General features: G+C 40.1%; 1 protein-coding gene across 1 annotated transcript in view; it reads left to right on the forward strand.

The window, feature by feature from the left end:
• The first annotated feature begins 4,152 nt into the window (after positions 1-4,152).
• Positions 4,153-18,923, forward strand: part of khdrbs3 (KH domain containing, RNA binding, signal transduction associated 3) — a 95,063-nt gene continuing 80,292 nt past the window's right edge. Inside the window, exon 1 of the mRNA XM_029514661.1 lies at positions 4,153-4,246. Coding sequence (XP_029370521.1) covers positions 4,156-4,246 — 91 coding nt within the window. The 5' untranslated portion in view covers positions 4,153-4,155. The remainder of the gene's footprint in view (positions 4,247-18,923) is intronic.

The raw sequence follows: 18,923 nt of genomic DNA on the forward strand, positions 1-18,923 counted from the left end.
TGTTAAAAGACAAGCAAGACTGAGGGAGAAATTGTGTTTTACTCCACGGTTATTGGAAAATTTTGTAATGATTTGCAAAGTACACTAGGAAACACAGTCCAGTGTTATTAGTGTTTTTGGGGGATTATATTGTCACCTAAGTAAACACAGGATAAAATAAGAAAAATGGCCATCACCACAGGCCCATGACAATTTGCGGCCCTTTTACAATTTCCCTTTAAAACTGTTTTCTTCTCCTTCCTCCAATTCTTTTCCTTAAACCCAAGCCTTTTAGATCACTGTAATGCTGCCTTTACACACAGAGGTGCACAGTGTGCATCGGTGCTGCTGATAAATTAAAAAAAACTGCCCCATCTGCAGCAAAGTTTTTATTGCAATTACCTTGAGCCTGAACACAAATATGTGCCCTGACTCTTGGAGCTTTATTTCCGGTCCAGCTTTTAGAAAATGCTTGTAAAAGGTCTTTTATTGTGTGCCCCTCACATGGCTGCATAAATAATTTGACATGGTCACAAGGAGGCAGTATTGCCACTCTCTTCACAAGCCCTCCTGCCACCTTCTGAATGCAGTGATAGTGGGGAATCCACTTATTTAAGGTGTTAAGAGTGCTCCAGATTTGCCACTGTAATCCTGTCCATTTCACCGGGCCAAAGCAGAGGGGAGACATGGCAAAGTGTCCTCGCTCTGGAGTCCCAGCTCATGTTCTATTTGTGACACGAAGTGACACAGCAATCAGCTTGCGGACATATTAGGCTCTAATTACTCCTCAGGTGACAAGACCCCCATGACACCCTCTCACTGAAATAAGATTTTATGAATATTGAAAGCTGACAAGACAAGTGCTTCCATTTAAATCAGTTAGGATTTACATTAAGTCAGTGGGAATAAAGCACCAGCGTTGATTACATCCTTGCCTCTTGTTATGAGAGGGAGAAACATTGACTGTGCAGATACAGTATAATAGCATGGGTGTATATACCATATATGACACCCTGGGGTGCTGCACAGGCGATCTAATTCTAGGTGTAGTCAACATCATATTTAATGGGCAGGGAACGGCTGAGGGGCAAGAGAGGGGGCAGCCGTTCTCTAATGATCAAAATAACACTTTGTCAATGTAATGGCTCACTGTTTTTCATTCTTTACACTCACTTGACAGAACATTCCTCATGGCTTTGTTTACACCAGTGCTGCTGCCCTTGTGCTTGGCCGTGACTTATATAAAAATGTTGCCCCATAAAACGTTATTATTTTCATTGCAATTGATGTATTGCAATCACTTAGCGAATTCCCTTTGAAAACAAGGGTCCTGAAGAAGACGTATGGGCCTGCAACTTTGACTCAACAATGTGAGGTTTTGTTTATGTAGATGGGGAGCAACAGATGGCAAGCATATCTATAAATAAGTCGCTCCTATGACGAGGAGATTAGTGCATTTGAGCTGCTTTTTAATGGTCTCTGGGAGAGATTAAAAAGTAAGCTGATTCATAATGCGTTTCTCTTTGTGGTGAATCACTCGCAACCAAGAATCTCAGAGGAAAATGTCTTCAACATGCTCAAGACAGGGAGAACAACAGCAATTTGAGGAGTCTCAGTATGTTACCGGGTACATGAAGTTTTTAATGGAATAATTTTAGGGCCTCAATAATATCGTAGTCTCCATATCCCCCCTGTGTGTTGACTACTGCAGACCTCTCATCCCTGTAAACCTCACCAGGCAACATGTCCATATTTCCACTCAATCCATTACTTTTCATGCACGCTAAAACACATAACACAACATGCCCTTACTATATATAGACATATGTGCTGTGGTGGTTGTTCCAGAGCGTAAGTCAAGCCATGAAAACAAAATAAACAATGGCACATTCCAAAGTTCATGGAGGATGAAATGTTGAAAATGTTGATAAATACATAAACCCATCTTGGTTTTAGCCTCTGGGTCACATTTTCTCCAAGTTATTGAAATAGAATGGAGAGGGAAAAAATAAAAAAATCTCAATTATATAACTGTTGCTGATCAGCCTACAGATAACCACCCACCTGAGGCTACCTCAGCATCCTCCACAAATATTGACAGAATTCTTATCTTGGTTCCTTATTTTAGAAGAAATATGAAGCTTGTGCACGATTACATTTTCCCCAAGTTTTAAATGCCGTAAATTCCTCTCACAGACACATTTTGCATTCATTGCATGTTTTCCTGGAACGGCAAAGCTCAGGATGTCTGATCATGTGGATTTGTGGCTGTATCTTTAGATAACTGCTGTCTGGATAAACTCTATATCTGTCTTTTAATGACACTGGAGTCACTGTCTGTTCTCCGTTACAAAACTGGAGACAGGCCAAGTTTGCTTCCACTAGTGATCTGTGTTCTTTGTGTCTGTGTTTCCCTTAACAACAAGCTTTTCTTATTTAATGAATTCATAAACACGCCCAGGAGAAAAGCATGCTTGACCTATGAGAAGGTGAATGGATTTCTTGAGAACTATTGACAGCTTGTCCTAACAAGTAAACGCAACCTAAGGAGTTGTGCAGTCCAAATCAATTGTCTGGAACAGTGAAGGGGACAGTTATGTAGCCTCCTGACATGTTCCTGTTACTGTACTGACTGATCTTAAGCACAACAGGTCAACTGCACTTCTATTATCGTACATCATCTGAAAAAATATGCCTTCACACAATCACACAATCACTTATCTGCACTGTTAAGGTCAGTCTAACCTTCATCCAACTCACCCCATCTGGCTCATCTGCATGAAGACAGGTTTGCACAGCTGATGAATGTTTAAGCTATTTTCAAAAGTGCTTTTATTGGATGGAACTATCAGCAGTTCTCCTAGGTTGTTTAGACACATTTACTTTGTGTTTCTGTATCTCATGAAATTATATGTGTGTATACATGATAAAATTGTGTGCAGTAAAGGTATTGCCCTAAAACAGTCTGTCTCGAGATTCACTCTGTGTCTAGATATTTTGCATTTTGCATCAACTGTTGTAATGCATGTAAAATAACCTTCCCACCACAGTGGTGTGTTTTAGTGTTTTAGTCCTTGCAATGTGTGTCAAACATATAGATCTGTGAACCTATGACAGGTTTTTATGTAAATGATGGTTAAATAATTGACCTGACTTAAATTAAACAGGAATACATCTGTAATAAATGCATTTTTATGTATGTTCCCTGACATAGCTCATGAAAGCTCTACGCTCCTTTACTCTGATTTTCTGGTTTTCATCATCAGTTTGCATTGAAAACATCCGTTATACTTGCCAGGACGTTTGATTCCAGTGATGTTTCAGGAGGGGTGGTACCATCAAAGCTGAAAAATGACAAATGACTAGCCTGGCATAGCAAATGTGTGTCAGCTGTGCAATTTGATGCGTTTTGTACTTTGCACATTTAAGCACAGCAATAGATGGACGGCGCATTATGATCTAATCACCTCATCTCTGAGAGCAGACTTGCGCTAAAAGCTAATTCTACATGCTGGCATGTCTAGTTTTTATGCTGCATTAAAAGATGATTTCTTTTAAATTCGTCATAGTGGTACTTGGAGAAATTTATTAGAGAGATTGTTTGGTGATACGACGCACAGGTACTCGCAGCCCTAGCTCGCAGCTAGTGCCCTGCCGCCCCTTCTCGCGGGTAATAGCGGGACGTAGCACCGCGGACAGCTCCGGAGTATCGCTCCGCCCCCTCCGCCGACCAATCGCTGCGGCGGCGTCAGTTTAGCTCAGGGTACAACAGAGGGAGCTTCAAAGCGCCCGAGCAGCCAGAGAGGAGAGAGGGGAGCTGGATCCGGCCGTGGTGTGCGTTGCGGGGCTCTGCGGGCTCAACGACACTTCCATGGGATAAAAGCTTCCGGCCGAAGCCACACGCACGTTGTCTACGCGTGCCCCCGCGCGCGTTTCTTCCGCCAGGACCGAGGAAATGGTCTCGTTGTAGCGCGAGTGACATTATCTGCGGCGGTTTGTCTCCACACAGACACAAGGCGGTCCTCTAACTTGGAGCCCCCTTTGGACGTTGAGCAAGTTTATTTTTCTTTTGTTGTTGTAGTCGTTTTTTTGTTTCTTTCTTTCTTTCTTTCTTTTCTGCTTTTCCAACTTGACTTTTATTCGAGTCGTTCCTCTGGGAGCCCAGTCCAGGACGACATGGGGAGCGAAAAGTACTTGCCGGAGCTTATGGCAGAGAAGGACACGCTGGATCCGTCCTTTCAGCACTCCCTGCGGCTACTGGATCAAGGTAAACGTCCGTGGTTAAACACTCGTGTGAACAGTTTAGGAAACGCCTCTTTTATTTATTTATTTATTTATTTATTTATTTATTTATTTTTTTTTTTTGGGGGGGGGGGGGGGGGGGGGGGGTTGTTTTGGCTTTTTTTGGGTTCACTACACTACCAGTCCTTCTACTCCAAGTTCAGTGTTTAACAGAATATGTTTGTGGGTCCTCTTATAGTTTTGGTGCCACGAGGTGAGGTCATTTCAAGCACCATGCCCGTTTAACCAGGCTGTTGTACAGCACAGACACCACCGCCTGCTTTCTCCTGTGGATCTCTGTCCAACAGGGCAGGTTTGACTGAACGCTCCATCTGCTCCATTAGTCATCAGGGGGGATGCAAACTTTTTCATTTGAGTTACGCCAACGGCGACATGCAACACCACAAATAATAAAATCCTTGCTGCTGGCATCATTTGTGGGTTTTTATTTTATTTTATTTTATTTTAGTTTAGTTTTTCATTTCATTTCATTTTAAATCGGTGGCACAAACAGAAAATGTTGAATGCAATTGATGCCAAACTGAATATTTATGCAGAAGCCTCCCTGTTTTTGAAATGGTGATGAGCGTTTGTGGTTTATGAATGGAGGCAGCAGTGAAACCTCTAATCACTGAAGGCACTTGACATCTCCGTTTTTATTTGCGCTGCAGTCAGCTCTATTCTGCACAGACATGTGTAAGCTGTGGTGCAAGTGGTGGAACAATCACACTCTTATTCAGATATACATGTGTTTCCTCCCTTGAAGAACTGGACGTGACTGAAATGGAATTTGGAACGGATGAAGCAGCAAGAGCAGCAGCACTGGGGGCTGCTCAGACGCTTTAATTAATCCGTTGCACAGCCCACCACTTTGAAGCTGTCTGAATTTTTGCAAACACTTCGCAGCCCCGTGGAGCTCTTTAGAGGAAGTGCACTGTTACAGCATCCAAGTGCACTCTTTGAGGGCCACTCATGGGCTTTTGTCTGGATTTGGACTTACTGTCGCTGGCTTTAATGGTAACAGATAGTCAAACAGCAAACAGTCCTGCTGCACTCTAGCTAATTTTAATAAACTTCCAGATGCAGCTCCCACACAAAGCTGTTTTTCTTCAGACAGCAGTGCCACTTATAGTTGCTGCTTCCCAAGCTTAGGACCTCAAGGGATCCTGAAAGGGGGTTCCAAGGGGCCCTAGAGCAAAGTGTTGTCTAATTTAATTTTAGTGTTGTTTACTCATTGGGTTTTACCAAAATGACAAACAGAATAACTTTTTAGATTTTACTGAAATCCTCTGAACTTAAATTAGTATTTCTAGTTTATTAATAGTGTTATTTGCAACTAATGTGTCTTATCATCACCAAATGCTCTGCTGGTTATTTTTTTCATTGAATCAATCCAGTGTATAAAATGTCTGAATATACTGAAAACGGTCCATCACATCTTTTGAAGTGAGGTAATATCAAATCAATCAATGAAATTAGGTTTCTAAATTGTAATTGACCAAAGTGCTGTACAAATGAAACAAAAGCCACAAAACAGCCAGTGTAATGCCTTAACCATCCCATAGTCAGAGTCAGACGTGGAACACTTTGAAATCAAAACACGAAGAAATAAAATGAAAAGTAAAATCTCAGGGACTCTCAAAGACCTGAGAAAACATGAGGGATTTAAATTTGGCCTTAAAAATGTTGACAGAGATGGAAGATTTCATTAAAAGAACACAACTATTCAAAACCAGAAAAAGCATCAGATGTAAAAATTAAAGGGAGTACATTAGAAAATACTGTTATTTCTTAATTCAATTAAAGGTTATGGCAACCAGAAAACTCCAAAGCCTGGATTTTTAAAGTGAAGCCAAGGTAATAGCCTGAAATGACTCCTTTTTGTCCAACAGCCCAAAAAAAACCTATGAGAAGAAGAAATATAATAATATAAAATGTGCAATGTGCTCTGCAAAATATTTGTAATTTTTGCTTCTAAATGCGACTTGGCGTGTTTTTTTTTTTTTTTTTTAATTATCTGATCATCTTATCATTCAGACTGTCTCTGGGGTTTGTGCTCAAGTGCACTCAAATACTGGGAGTTTCTGCCATGCACCTTTGCATTCTTCCTGTGCGCTCAGATAACCTACTGGAACAAAAAGACTGTAAAGCACTGGTTTGGAAATCTGTCATGTGGAGATGAAATATGTATTTCTCATGATTCCGGCTTTAGTATTTTATGACCCTTTTGATATTGAAACAACCCTGAACAGAGTCTCAGTCATCTGTTTATTCATTGCGTGGGAGTTATACATGTAATGACCCTGATGGTATAAGTTGCAAATTGGAGCCTTGCTTTCTAAGAACAAACTTAGGTTAATGCGTTTTCTCAGCGAGCTGATTCATGTACAGTAGGTGAATTCAACCCAGAGCGTGAGGTAGTATGTTTGCAGCCGCTTTCGTTATTCAAATCTGAGTAAGCCTCTTCCTCTTCTTAGAACACAGATTGCCCTCACAGACAAGATTGAAGTGCTGAATGCTTAATGCCACTTGAAAGACACCTACCAACTGCTTCCTTGACAGTCTCTTTAACGTCTTTTTTTTTTTTTCCACACTGCATGTCTTTCCCATAGCATTACAGCAAATATAGGCCATTCTGTGAAAAAATGAAATAAAAGTGATGGAGCTCTTGGAGAATGAGATGGGACAAGCCCACAGAGCAAGTGTTCTCCATTCAAATTGTTTCACCTAATGCAACTTCCTCATAGAACAATTCCAGGAAAGTTAAGTTTGTGATAATTCTGGTGGGGGGCAAAGATTGCAGTTGGACAGCATTGCAAGCAGCAGACTTAATCTGTGACATTTTATGAAGTAAGCAGAACTCTGTGGTGCACAAAATTTGGCCGAAACAGTCTGCCACAACTCCAAAACTGTAAATACTGTTATCTCTTTCTCGCACAACAGATGGAACACGATGCAGCTTAATAGAGCACTTCTTCTGCCATCTTGCTGATGAGTTCTGGACTTGATTATGCAATTGGCAAGGGGAGGGGGTTGGGGTGCAGGGAACGCAGCTAGAGTAACAAGAGTTGCTGCATGCGAACGGCAAATGTGAGATTACTGATGCTCTGGAGAGACTTCCATTCAGGAGAAATTAGAGGAGCATTGTGTTGGATGCTTGGGGACAGGGCAGCCCGCATTGATAAGTCTGGGCCATTTTCAGAGCTCCTCTCCCACAAGGACCGTATCTCTGCACCCTGTGACAAGCTTCATACAGTCAGCAGCAGACTGTTGGAGCGGGAAAAAATATCTTAAGCCAAAGAGACGAGCAAGACCAGCAGCGCACATGGAATGAAAAAATCCTCGGCAGCATACTAATGAGTCGCTTTGAGGTGTGGAAACACCTCGGGTGACACAAAGTGCACCTGCTATTTACATGAAATCGGTGCAGCCCAGTAGTAGGTGGGGGGCACAAAGGCTGCAAATAACATATATTTCCAATACTACATTTATCTGCCTTTTTTTTAGGCTGACATTTCAAATGGGGAAAACAATGAACTGACCAAGAACCAATAACTTCCCTGTTGCCTTCAGCAAACTGCCCCAGGTGTATTATAGTAAATACTTTATCTGATAGCCAGCCAGACAAAGCAAAAGTCGTCACATTGACATTATATGTTGAGTGCCATTAATTAATGTTAATTAATGTCATTAACTGCAGCTTTATGTCAATTTAAAAAAAAATTGTTAGAATGAAATCAACTGTTTTTGTAGAGTGTAGCTATTTGAAGCTCAGACTGCCAGGGTTTCATTTGGATTCATTTGTACAAGTTTTGTGTTCACTCAATATCAATTGAAGTCGATTACCTTGTCTACTTAAAGACCTTTTTTAGTGAACATAAATGAGGATCCTGAAATCGCCAGAGAGAGGCAAGTAAGTACACTTTGAGTTAAGAGGCTTGTTTTGATTTATTCAGTTTTCTTAATAACATGTTCAGGGGTTGGTAAAAAATAAATATACAAATTTCCTAGGCACTAGAAAATCGCTTAATTTTTTTTTTTTTTTTGTCCCCACACTCTAAAATCCAAGATAATAAGAGAAAAACACTGATAAATAACTTCAAATTCCTCACAATCATAGTCACCAGATCACAATTTATAATATTTTTAACCATATTTGTTTATATTCTGGTGGGTTCATAGACAGTTTGTGTTATCAAAATTCATAGTGACACACGTTTTGAAACCCGGGGAAACTATCAACATGGCTGCCAGCCCTTTGACGGTTATGCTTTTTAAAATCAGTGCTGATTTCCAGTAGTGGTGCACCCACATATTTTATATGTAACCTTGCTGATTAAATTTTCCAAGCATTCGATCATATGATGAAATGCAGGAGAATTCATTAAGTTAAGGTTTACTCCCTGATTCATTTTAGAAATTTGGATTCAGTATGTTCTCGCCCTTTTGCTCCCTCCTCATGCAGACAGGATGTGGAAAACACCGCTATTGATAACTTCATCATAGCAGTTAAGACTATTATAATTTTGAATAGAATTCATCTTTAATGTGTAATAAATTGTATGGCTCTCAGAGTCAGATTGTTGGTAGCAATGCCAGATAAAAATTGTTGACCACGTTAATTGTGTTGAATATGTGCATTCAGATCATTGAGTTTTTTTAGGACCTCTGCCCCAGTTTGGATGTTGTAACCTTAGCGCTGAGCATAAGCCCTACTTCTAGTGCTTTTTAATTGGACATTCCACAGCAGGAGCCGAACACAATGTTTACATTACATTAAGAAACTCAGCCAGTTCACCCACATAGAAAAAAAGCAAAACCGGATAGACTGTCTGTGCAGAGGCGCAGGTGCGGGGAACTATCCTTATTTCAGATGTGATGCCCCATTGTTAATTCATACATCTCCACCTCATGAACAGAACAGAGCAGTATTTTTAGCCATGCTTGCGCTATGCCCCAAGTAATAGCAGTTCCTGGGTTAGAATGCCCAGAAGTGCACAAAATAAGCTTTGGCACTGGATCAAAGGCAGAGATATCGTTTTGTTGGGGAAACAGTATTTGATAGTGATAATGATCTGTGGATCTGCTGCCGGCCGACACACTGAACCACACTGTGAGGTAGAGCCGCAGCCACAGTGGTGAATCTGCCCCAAGAACTGACTTGTGTTTTGACCCTGCGGATGTAGTCAGCTTGCAAGTGAACTGCAAGAGGGCAGACGGGGGAGCTCCAGAAAGTCGCTTTGCATTCAGACAGGCGTTGGAAAGGCTGCTGAGCGATGCTGTGGCTGAGAGGTGTTTGCAGAGTTCTGCCTCTGCTTTTCTACGGCTCCCACTGGAATCCAGGGGTGAAATGTCGGGCAAAGCTAACACCGGCAGACTCCTGTCATGAGACCTAACAGCAACTCATTTACAGATGCGATGAGCCTCATGGCAGCATTGCTTTCACTGCTAATGAGGAATACATGTTGCCACTCGATATGGAAGGAATAATGAGACGATAATTCTGTCATTTATCTCTTTCCTCACTCAGACATGCCACTTGACAAGCTTTGGTACAGTTAAAATGTCAAACCTGGGATTTTAACAAAAGTCCATGTTCTTCTGGATGTACACAAACAGAGATGGTAATCATTAATAACAAGCAATTAAATACTTAAAAATCGTACTGGAGCAAAGCTGTGCTGTTTTTTTTTTTTTTTTTTTTAAAGCTTGGGTGAACCCACTTGACTGTCTAAAAGCCGGTAAACATTCCTAAATATTGCTATATATTTATATTTCTATAGTATGACATGCAGTTAAATGTAGACTATACAAGAGACGGAAATGAAACATTCAAACATCCAAAAGACCTGATCCTCTAAAAATTGTTATAAAACCGAAACAGCCTGAGAACAACCTTCTAAAACCAGAGGATTTTGGGAAAAACTTGTGGTTCAATAAACCCTCATAACTTAGCCTTTGAATTAGATAGAGAAAAAAAAAACTCTTGTAGGAAATAAACTTGTTAATTGTAAAATATTGCTTTTAAAACTATATGCCTGTAATAACCAGTACAATGTAAACATTCAAAGCTTTTTCTCCAAAATCTTTTAATGCATTGCCCGACATGTATTTTGCACTCCTGATATAAATGTCAATCAATCATAATCATAATGTAAAGTATTCTTAAAATGTTAAATCTTAGATCTTACACTAGCAGTCTAAGAGGGATAAGGATTGCGACATAAAAAAGGGAAACAGCGCATTAAGCAGTTCTGTGCACATAGCAATGTCATGCTTATATTTTTCAAACTGGTCTTAATTATAAGCAGAATTTAGAATAGAAAGATTTGCTACCATGGCACTGCCTGTTTTCCTGTACTTCCACTCAGAAAAAATGTTAAAAGGTCAATCACATTTACTCCTCTCTAGCTGTTGGTCCATTGGTCCTTTTTTTTTTTGCATCTTCATCCTTGCCCATGGAATACTATCGGCATATTACACAGGATACAGTCTTCACCTGGCACACAATTTGCCTGAGGTTCAGCTTGAGAATTTAATGTTGAACCTGTCAGATTTCCACATGGTACATGCTGCTCTGATATGAATGCCACATTCATATTTCAAACCTCATAAAGATTTGCACTTTCTTCTTCTAAAGTACCTGTGAGCATGCATTGCTAAAGGCCTGCTTTGAGCTCTGTGCTGAGGGTGCCTATGCAAGAAACCAGTGGCTTGCCTGCCATATTTAATAATACAAACTGGACTTGTTAGGCAGGCTAGATTTGCTGAAAACTGATATTCCACCTCTCTAGTAAGGAAAGGTGTGTATTGTTGTTTTTTCAGCCTGGTGCCAGTGTGAATCATTTTGTATACCTTACTTTAACAAAGAAAGTTTTCAAATGTAGCTATATAAAAACATTGAGGGAAAAAAAACTGTAAAATTGGCATTAAAATTAAAATTAAAAAAATAAATAAATACTTCACACCTTTTCTTTATTTGGTTCAAAGCCCTTTCTGTTTACCTTGACCAGTCAGTATTTTTTAATTGTAAGACAAATATTGAGAAGAGCCCGTACTGTCACCTCAGCAATGTAACCTCTACTGTAAGCTTCGCCACATCACCTCTGGATCCATGAAACATCATTTTATAGGATGATAATGGCCTGCCCGAGACAGGATGCAGACAGACTGGGATTACACTGGATTAGTTTGAAAAGCAGAAGAACACACCAGACTGTATCAATCTGTTTACTGTGCCTGAGGCAGAGAGACAAAGGGAGCTGGGGATGGGAAAAGAAAGAGAGGGTAGGAATGGGGTTGGAAGGGCTGCAGAGAAAGTAAGAGTCTCTTTCCCCTGGGAAAGGTTATTTGTAAAGGGATTTTACCAAAGTCACTTACAAAAGGGAAAATGCAATTGAGGTGGAGGGTTGGGGAGGGGTGGGGGCAAAGATGGAGCGGTGAAATGGAGTTGGGAGCTGAAATCGAAAACAAAAGAGGTTATGGAACCACTGTCATTTAGTGATTTTAAAAAAAAAAAAAAAAAAAAAAAAAAGTTCAGATAAAAATGTGTTAACTCCCAGCTACTGTTGAAAACCCAGCAGTATTACACCTCAAATTCATCCTGTGGTATCTCTCTCTTAGGTAGGTAGGTAGGTACGTACGTATGTATGTACATCAGTGCCATTACTGTGATGATGAAAGGCAGGTGTGATCTCTCATCTCCCACTCTCTTGAAGGAATAGGGGAGGTGTAAATTCATTGATTATTCATCACCACATCCTGCATCCCCACACCCGTGCACCCTCTTACAATGACCTTTGCTAATTTTTGTCTGAGATTCTGGAGAGAATGATGCAAATTTTGCACCCACTTTCTTATCTGTTATTTGACCTTTTTTTTTTTTTTTTTTTTTTTTTTTACTTGATGGGGTTCTTTCTGTGCCCCCCTCCCCCCGCAGCCAGCATCTCCTCGTGACAGCCAATGCTTCCTGTTCCCGTTTCTTTATTTATGTCGTTTTGTGTTTTTGGCACCTCTATAGAGAGGATTGCACTGGATTAGCTTCTCCGCCTTCCAAACTGATCCGATCCATTTTGTGTAATCCAACTCAATTTAATTATGTTTATGGTTCCACCTCGCTGGTGCCGAGGAGCAGCAGCAGCACACCTCTGCTGAGATAAGCCCAGAGACCTTGTGGCTTTTTGCTGGCAGAGTGTCTGCCTAAGCCTGTTGCTTTATAAACAGATGGTGTAAGTCACCTACACTCTCCGTAAATACTGTGTTAGGTACAATATTGTGTTTCATAGCTCCACTTAAACATCACTGCGAGATGGAAAAAAAAAAAACAAAAACATCCAAGGTTGAAGATCATAACATTAAGTCTTCTTTTTTGGTTGTAATGGGAATTTGTACAGTTTAGAAAGCTCTCCATCCCTCGCACTCTCTGATGTTGGGAGAAATAATGTGCCCACTCTGTATACAGTCCTTTTTATTACTTCTTTGAGTCTAGTCCTTGGCATTAGCTACCAAAAGCCCACAATAACAGCTTAAAAATAGTTTTTTTAGGCCCAGTTGACTGGCTCACAGAACAAATCCTAACCATGTTAAAAGCCTGACTTTGTGTTGTCTGAATGGAGCAGTTGTGGAGCAAGACTAAAGTGATTCAGTGTATGGATATAGTTTGAGTGTGCAAAAAAGAAAAGGGGGAAAAAAAAAAAAAAACACCAAACAGCGTACAATCAAAGTACATAAAACCTAAATATAAGGTCAAAAATGTTTTGACATTTTCTAAGTGTGAGAGAGCATTTGCTGTCAGACACCTCCCAGTGATTGAGTCAACTGCACGGAGCAGCAGAGTCGTAAGGGTAAAAGCAAAGGATAGACCCTGCTCTGTTTTCTGCCTTGAATGCTGCTCCATTATCTGTACAACCTCTGTCAAAACTCTGGGTTATTACGATGGGACTAATCCGTTATTCCACACTAGTTCGGTTGTCATGAAAAAACACTTTTTTTTTTTTTTTTCATTCAGCAATTAAACTGAGTAGTGTTGCTGAGAATTTTTTTTTTTCCCAAAATGCATTGTTCCATTGCACACAATGAACAGAAATATCATAAGCTGTATGATATTAAATAATTAATTAATTACTTCCTTTCTTCATTCATTCATTCATTCATTCTCTACTGCTTTTCCGTTTCCGTGGTGCTGAGCCCAATCCCAGCTCGCACTGGGTGATGGTGGGATATCTTGGACAGTTTGCCAGTCTGTTGCAGGGCCAACACACAGAGACAGACAGAGGACAAAGAGTTACCAGTTAGTCACCAGCTAACCCAAACATGGTGTCTTTGGACGGTGGCAGGAAACCCACGAAGGCACTGGGAGAAGATGCAAACAGAGAAAGGCCCAGGCTTGGGAAACAAACCAACGGCCTTCTTGTCATGAGGCAACAGCAGTAATCTTCATAGCCTTGCTGACCCGGTTCTATATTGAATTGTAAATCCCATTAAGAAACAGCATCAAATTACATATTTCACTACACCTACAGTGGCTTCCGGAATCAGACAATTTCACCTTTAACTCACTTTATTGTGTTGTGGATTTAATCTTAAATGTATAAAACTAGCCAGTCTGGAGTCAATGACAAAAATACATGTTTTTAGAAAAACCAAAGGTACTTAGACGCTTTAGGATTATGACAGACCACGTGGAGTCTACATTTAAAGGATGCTGATAGCATGAGGACGAAGATCCACGTCTGGTCAACCGTAGCTCTTTGCTCATCACCTGGCTAATGCCATTTAGCTCGAAGCAGGCAGTATCTTGCTATGAAAGAGCTACTCAGTAGCAGCAACAGCAGGACCATGTCAGCTGATGAGAACTGAGGGGATGATGAAGGCCACTAAATGAAGAGAGCGCCCTAAAGAAAACCTGTTTCTGGTGTGTAGAGAGATCTGAAGATGGCAGATTATTCCCATCTGCTGAGATAAAGTGCCTAAAAGCCTTGTAGAGGCATCATCCAAGGAGATTCCAAGATGTTAATTGCTGCCAACAGTTCTGCTGCTTCTAATGGAATGGGTTTAAATATATTTGTAAATGGGAGATTTCAGTTTTTTGGTTTTTAATAAATATGTTAAAAACATGTTCTCTTATTGTTAGTGAAAACATTTATCCTAGAACACAAGAGGTGAATGCGTCTTATTCTTTGTGGAGCCGCTATTCATGCAAATTGTCATCCTGATGTAATAAGAAAAAACTAAACATTTCCAAATGTCATAATTTTCTCATAAGTAACAAGTAATACCATTAATCTTATTTGCACATTTAAGTATTAAATATCCCTCTCACCTTTTGAAAAGAGAAAAAGAAGCAGAGGTTTCGGTTGCAGTGGGCATGAATCTTTAATGATCGAGATGAGCAAGGGTGGTGGGATATCAGTAAATGAAAGTTGGGTGCATTTTCTGGGTTTTTGGAGCAGGAGAAGTTCTCCTGTAATGTCCAAAGAAAGGAGGAGTAGATGGATGCTCATTTACCACCGGTGCCAGGAGACCTTTCCTCGTGTCCTGTTGGGCTGCTTGCTTCACTGTGTCTCCTGTCTCTATTTTAAGAGCCCGATATTAAAGTCTAATTGTGTTCAGAGTTTTTAGGGACATCTCTCCCTGCTTCTTGTTGCCCTTTTTTTTTTTTTTTTTTTCCCTCTCCTATGGCATACTGACAAAATCTTTAAAAACGATAAACTGTCCAAACACTGTTTGTACTGTGTATGTTAAGGCTGGCTGCCGGTGAGGCAATTATTGAGTTATTGCATGTACTTATTTGCATGAATACAGCACGGTGACCAGATACAGCATGTACGCCATTTCTTGTCAGCCTGCTACTGTTGCAATTGGCTGTAAAACATTCATTAAGTCTTATAGGCAAGCCATAAACATGGGGTCAAACCAGAATATACGACCCTCGTAACAAGCCCAGTTATCCATTTTCTTTTCAGTAATATAATCATACTGTTGTCTGTTAGACTCTAGTGCTGATGGCTTATGTTTCCTCACTGTGCCATTTGGCAACACCTCTTGTTAAACTTTGTCTTAGGCTTGTTACAGTTTGTCTCTTGTCTGTATGCTTGTTAAATCTCTGTCTCTGCAGCCATCATTAGACTTTGGGAAATGTTTGGGGATGTATGGGATTTTTCTTTTTTTTTTTTTTTTTGTATATCATTGCAAAACAATGTTCTCTCAGCACAGTGCAAGTTGTGCGTTGCAAAACAGCAGATTGGAGGTTTTAATGATGCAGACCTTTTAATTAAAAGGCAAAGCTACTCTGGGAGCAGAATCACAGAATTTTAGTCTCTCTTATGTACATTTTTTTAATATTAAGGGAAATACAATTTATTCAAAATAATTATGTTTCTCCCCTTTGCAGGACTTTACTGAAAATGATGTTAGCGTCACAGGATTGGACAGCAATTTGAATTCATTAAATAGTGACACTTATTTTAACTTATTTAAACCAAACACTTATTTTGGTCAGATTTAATGGGAACGGATGTTGGTAAATTTGCATTATATAACATTTGGTGTCTTCAAGACTTCATTTAAAAGTAAATCACCAACTGTTGCGTTAATTTCATCATTCTGAATCACCCATGAAAATAATGGTCAGCCCTAAGGCCACTTAATTCTTTGACTTGAGACAAACATTCTCATAAATATGCCAGGGATGCATATATAGTTTTAAAAACATCATTATCAACCTTTTTTATTTTCTCTGGGATACATTGAGCCTCGTTTTCCAATGAGGCAAGCAGAAAAATAACCAGAAAAAAATGGGAGGAATACAAAAATCAATTCAGAAGAAAAGCAATTGCATTCAAAGACATTATGGTTTAAAAGCATATTTCTAAATTACTACAACGTTATAAGACAAATGAAAAATAAAAAAACAGCTGAATTGACCTGAGGAAGATACATAGTGTTCCAGTCCTGAGAGCAGCAGTCATTAGCACCTACATGGAGGTCTGTCAGTGAAGTGGGGTCATTTGGTAATCTTATCTCACAGAGAGCAGATCAGAAAACCTTTTTATAGAGAGTGCAATGAAGGCAACAGTAACTACCCCCAAATCTCAGAGCCGAGGGGAATATAGCATAAATGGGCCTTTTTGCTCATTTTTTTTTTTTTCCAGAAATGGTGCATGATTTTTGGACTATGTGATTTTTGTCAGCTGCAGACTTGTATAGATTTTCTTTTCAAGTTACTTTTCATACCACAAGCAGGTGTGGAATTTGTGGGATTGGGACAAAATTAAGTAGTGCCTTTTGTGTGTTATTTTGTCAGGTTCAGTGTGTCTTGAATAAATAATAGTGCAGCTTTGTGGCACTGGACTGTGACAATAAGGGAAATAATACTGTACAAAGAGTAAAATGTATAAATATGTTAAATATAAAGTAATACAGCACATACGATCTTGTCCTTACCCATCTGAAATTAAGGACTGTGGATTCAAATATTTGATTACTATTTTCTCTGCGTCACTGTCTGAGACTCTACAGAGCTAAAACTCTAATCACTGCAGCTGTAGCTATTTATTAGGCAGCTCATTCATTAGTAACGGGAGCGTAAGCATTACAGCTCAATTCTTTTCTGTCATGTGCAATGCATTTCTGGCAAATATGATTGTAATTACAGTGAGCACTCAGTCCACACGGTCGACACCTCCTGAGCCGGTTTGTCGATGGGAGCCTGCAAGAGGGCAGTGGATGGAAATCAAGTTTATAGATCTGTGGTTCGCTCGCACATCCACCCAGCCACCCCTCCACCGAAGGGGCCAGGGTTTTAATTGCTGCCTGACGAGGAGTTGGTTCTGTGTGAAGATGGGCTGCATTGATATGAGCACTGGGGGGAGGAATGGTTTTCTTTTTCTGTGGTTGTTGTATTGACAGTTCCTCATTCTGGATGAGCTGATAAGAACACAGGATCCTGGGAGACGCACAGAAGAGTGGATTGCATTTCAGGGCCAAGAATCAGAGCTGTTTTTGGGGACCAGTGAGCCTTAAACGTCCTGCGCTGACAGCCGTAACCAGCGTCAGAGGACACAAGCGCATGTTGAAATCTCACAGAGACGAATGGTATAACTGTAGCTGAGGGACAGAAGTGCCAGAGCAGGTGCGTACATGAGCTAAAAACTTTTAACCTTGTAATGTAAACGATACAGCTGTGAGTATGAGGAGCATTGCATTCAAAATCAATGCGGGACAGTGCATTGATTTGCAAAACAAAACACAAACACAGTGGACCTTACTGTGGGCTTTGTGTTAGTGGTAGTTTCAGCACTGCTTCATTTTCTGGAGCATCTACTTAAAATCAAATGAGTATGTTGGCCCTACTGTGTTGTTTTGTTTTGTTTTTTTTGTCTTTTTTTAAGTTTGGTTTACCGTCAATGTGTCAAATTATTGAGTTTAATGCAGTTTTTATGAGATTTTAATGAAAGAAAGAAGTGAGTACTTAGAGTAATTGCAGAATCATTTGTGAGTCTGTATAGTCATTTTATCATTATGTAACAGTTGTGCTGATGAGCATTCATAACCCATATAAGTGTTAAAGGCTGATATCAATAATTTTGTACTGCTGATTTCTTTTTTTGTATTGCTGTTTATTCATCTCTTCAGTTTGATCATGTTTATGAGACAGATCCCATTTTCCTTTCAGCATGTCATGACAAAATAGTGAGATAAGTGAAGTTACTAACAGAATAAATAATCAAGTGAACACTTTTGATTAAAATTATAGGACGTGAAGAAAATGAATATTTCACAAAGGACTTGTGAGGCTGATTCAGATGTCGAGGAGCACTCGTATAACAGGGCGGGATCACATCACTGATCAATATATGATGTGTAATAAAAGCCAAACATCTGGGCTCACTACCTAACCCACACATAAAGTGACATCACTCCAAACACTTGAGTTACTGCTCCTTTTACTCCTCCACAGTGCTTCTTGAAGCTGGGGAATCGACAGTGCTGGAGGCCAAATATGTGTCATAGATCTCTGCGTAGAAGTACATTACCCCCACTGTGCTCCTCAGGTCGCCCGGTGGGAGATAATTGTGACCCCTGCAGAGAAGGAAGAGCCCAGCACTTTCCATTCATCATGAGGCGCTTGTTGGAACCCTTTTTTTTTCCGATCGGAGTTAAAGCGATAATCAGAGCTCAGTGCTATAATTTTTTTTTTTTTTTTCTTTTGCTTTTTACAACCTTTTCCATTCTTGCTGGTTGTTACAGTTAGCAGTTAGGGCCCCCAGCAGATTTCCAAGTCAGTTGTCCCACAGGCCCTTGCTCTTTGTAGTAAATCTTCAACTTCTCTGACACATGGACCTTAACCTCAGCTGTCATCTTTGAAGTCTCTTGGCTTTCTATTTGTGTTAAAGCACCTCGTATATCCATCCATCCATCTTCTACCGCTTTTCAATTTCCGGGTTGCAGCGGTGCTAGAGCCAATCACAGTCAATGTTCCGGGCGAGAGGCAGGGTACACCCTGGACAGGTCACTCATATATGGCAATCAACATTTTGTGTTCTAGTCTTAAACTACTTTCATCTCTAACACATTTTTTTCTCTAACATATTTAGTATATAGTTTATGCGGAATGCATTAGAATTATATTTTGTATCATCTTACATGGTTTGATCTGTATG

This window comes from Echeneis naucrates, chromosome 11, assembly GCF_900963305.1.
Source record: "Echeneis naucrates chromosome 11, fEcheNa1.1, whole genome shotgun sequence".
Lineage (NCBI taxonomy): Eukaryota > Metazoa > Chordata > Actinopteri > Carangiformes > Echeneidae > Echeneis > Echeneis naucrates.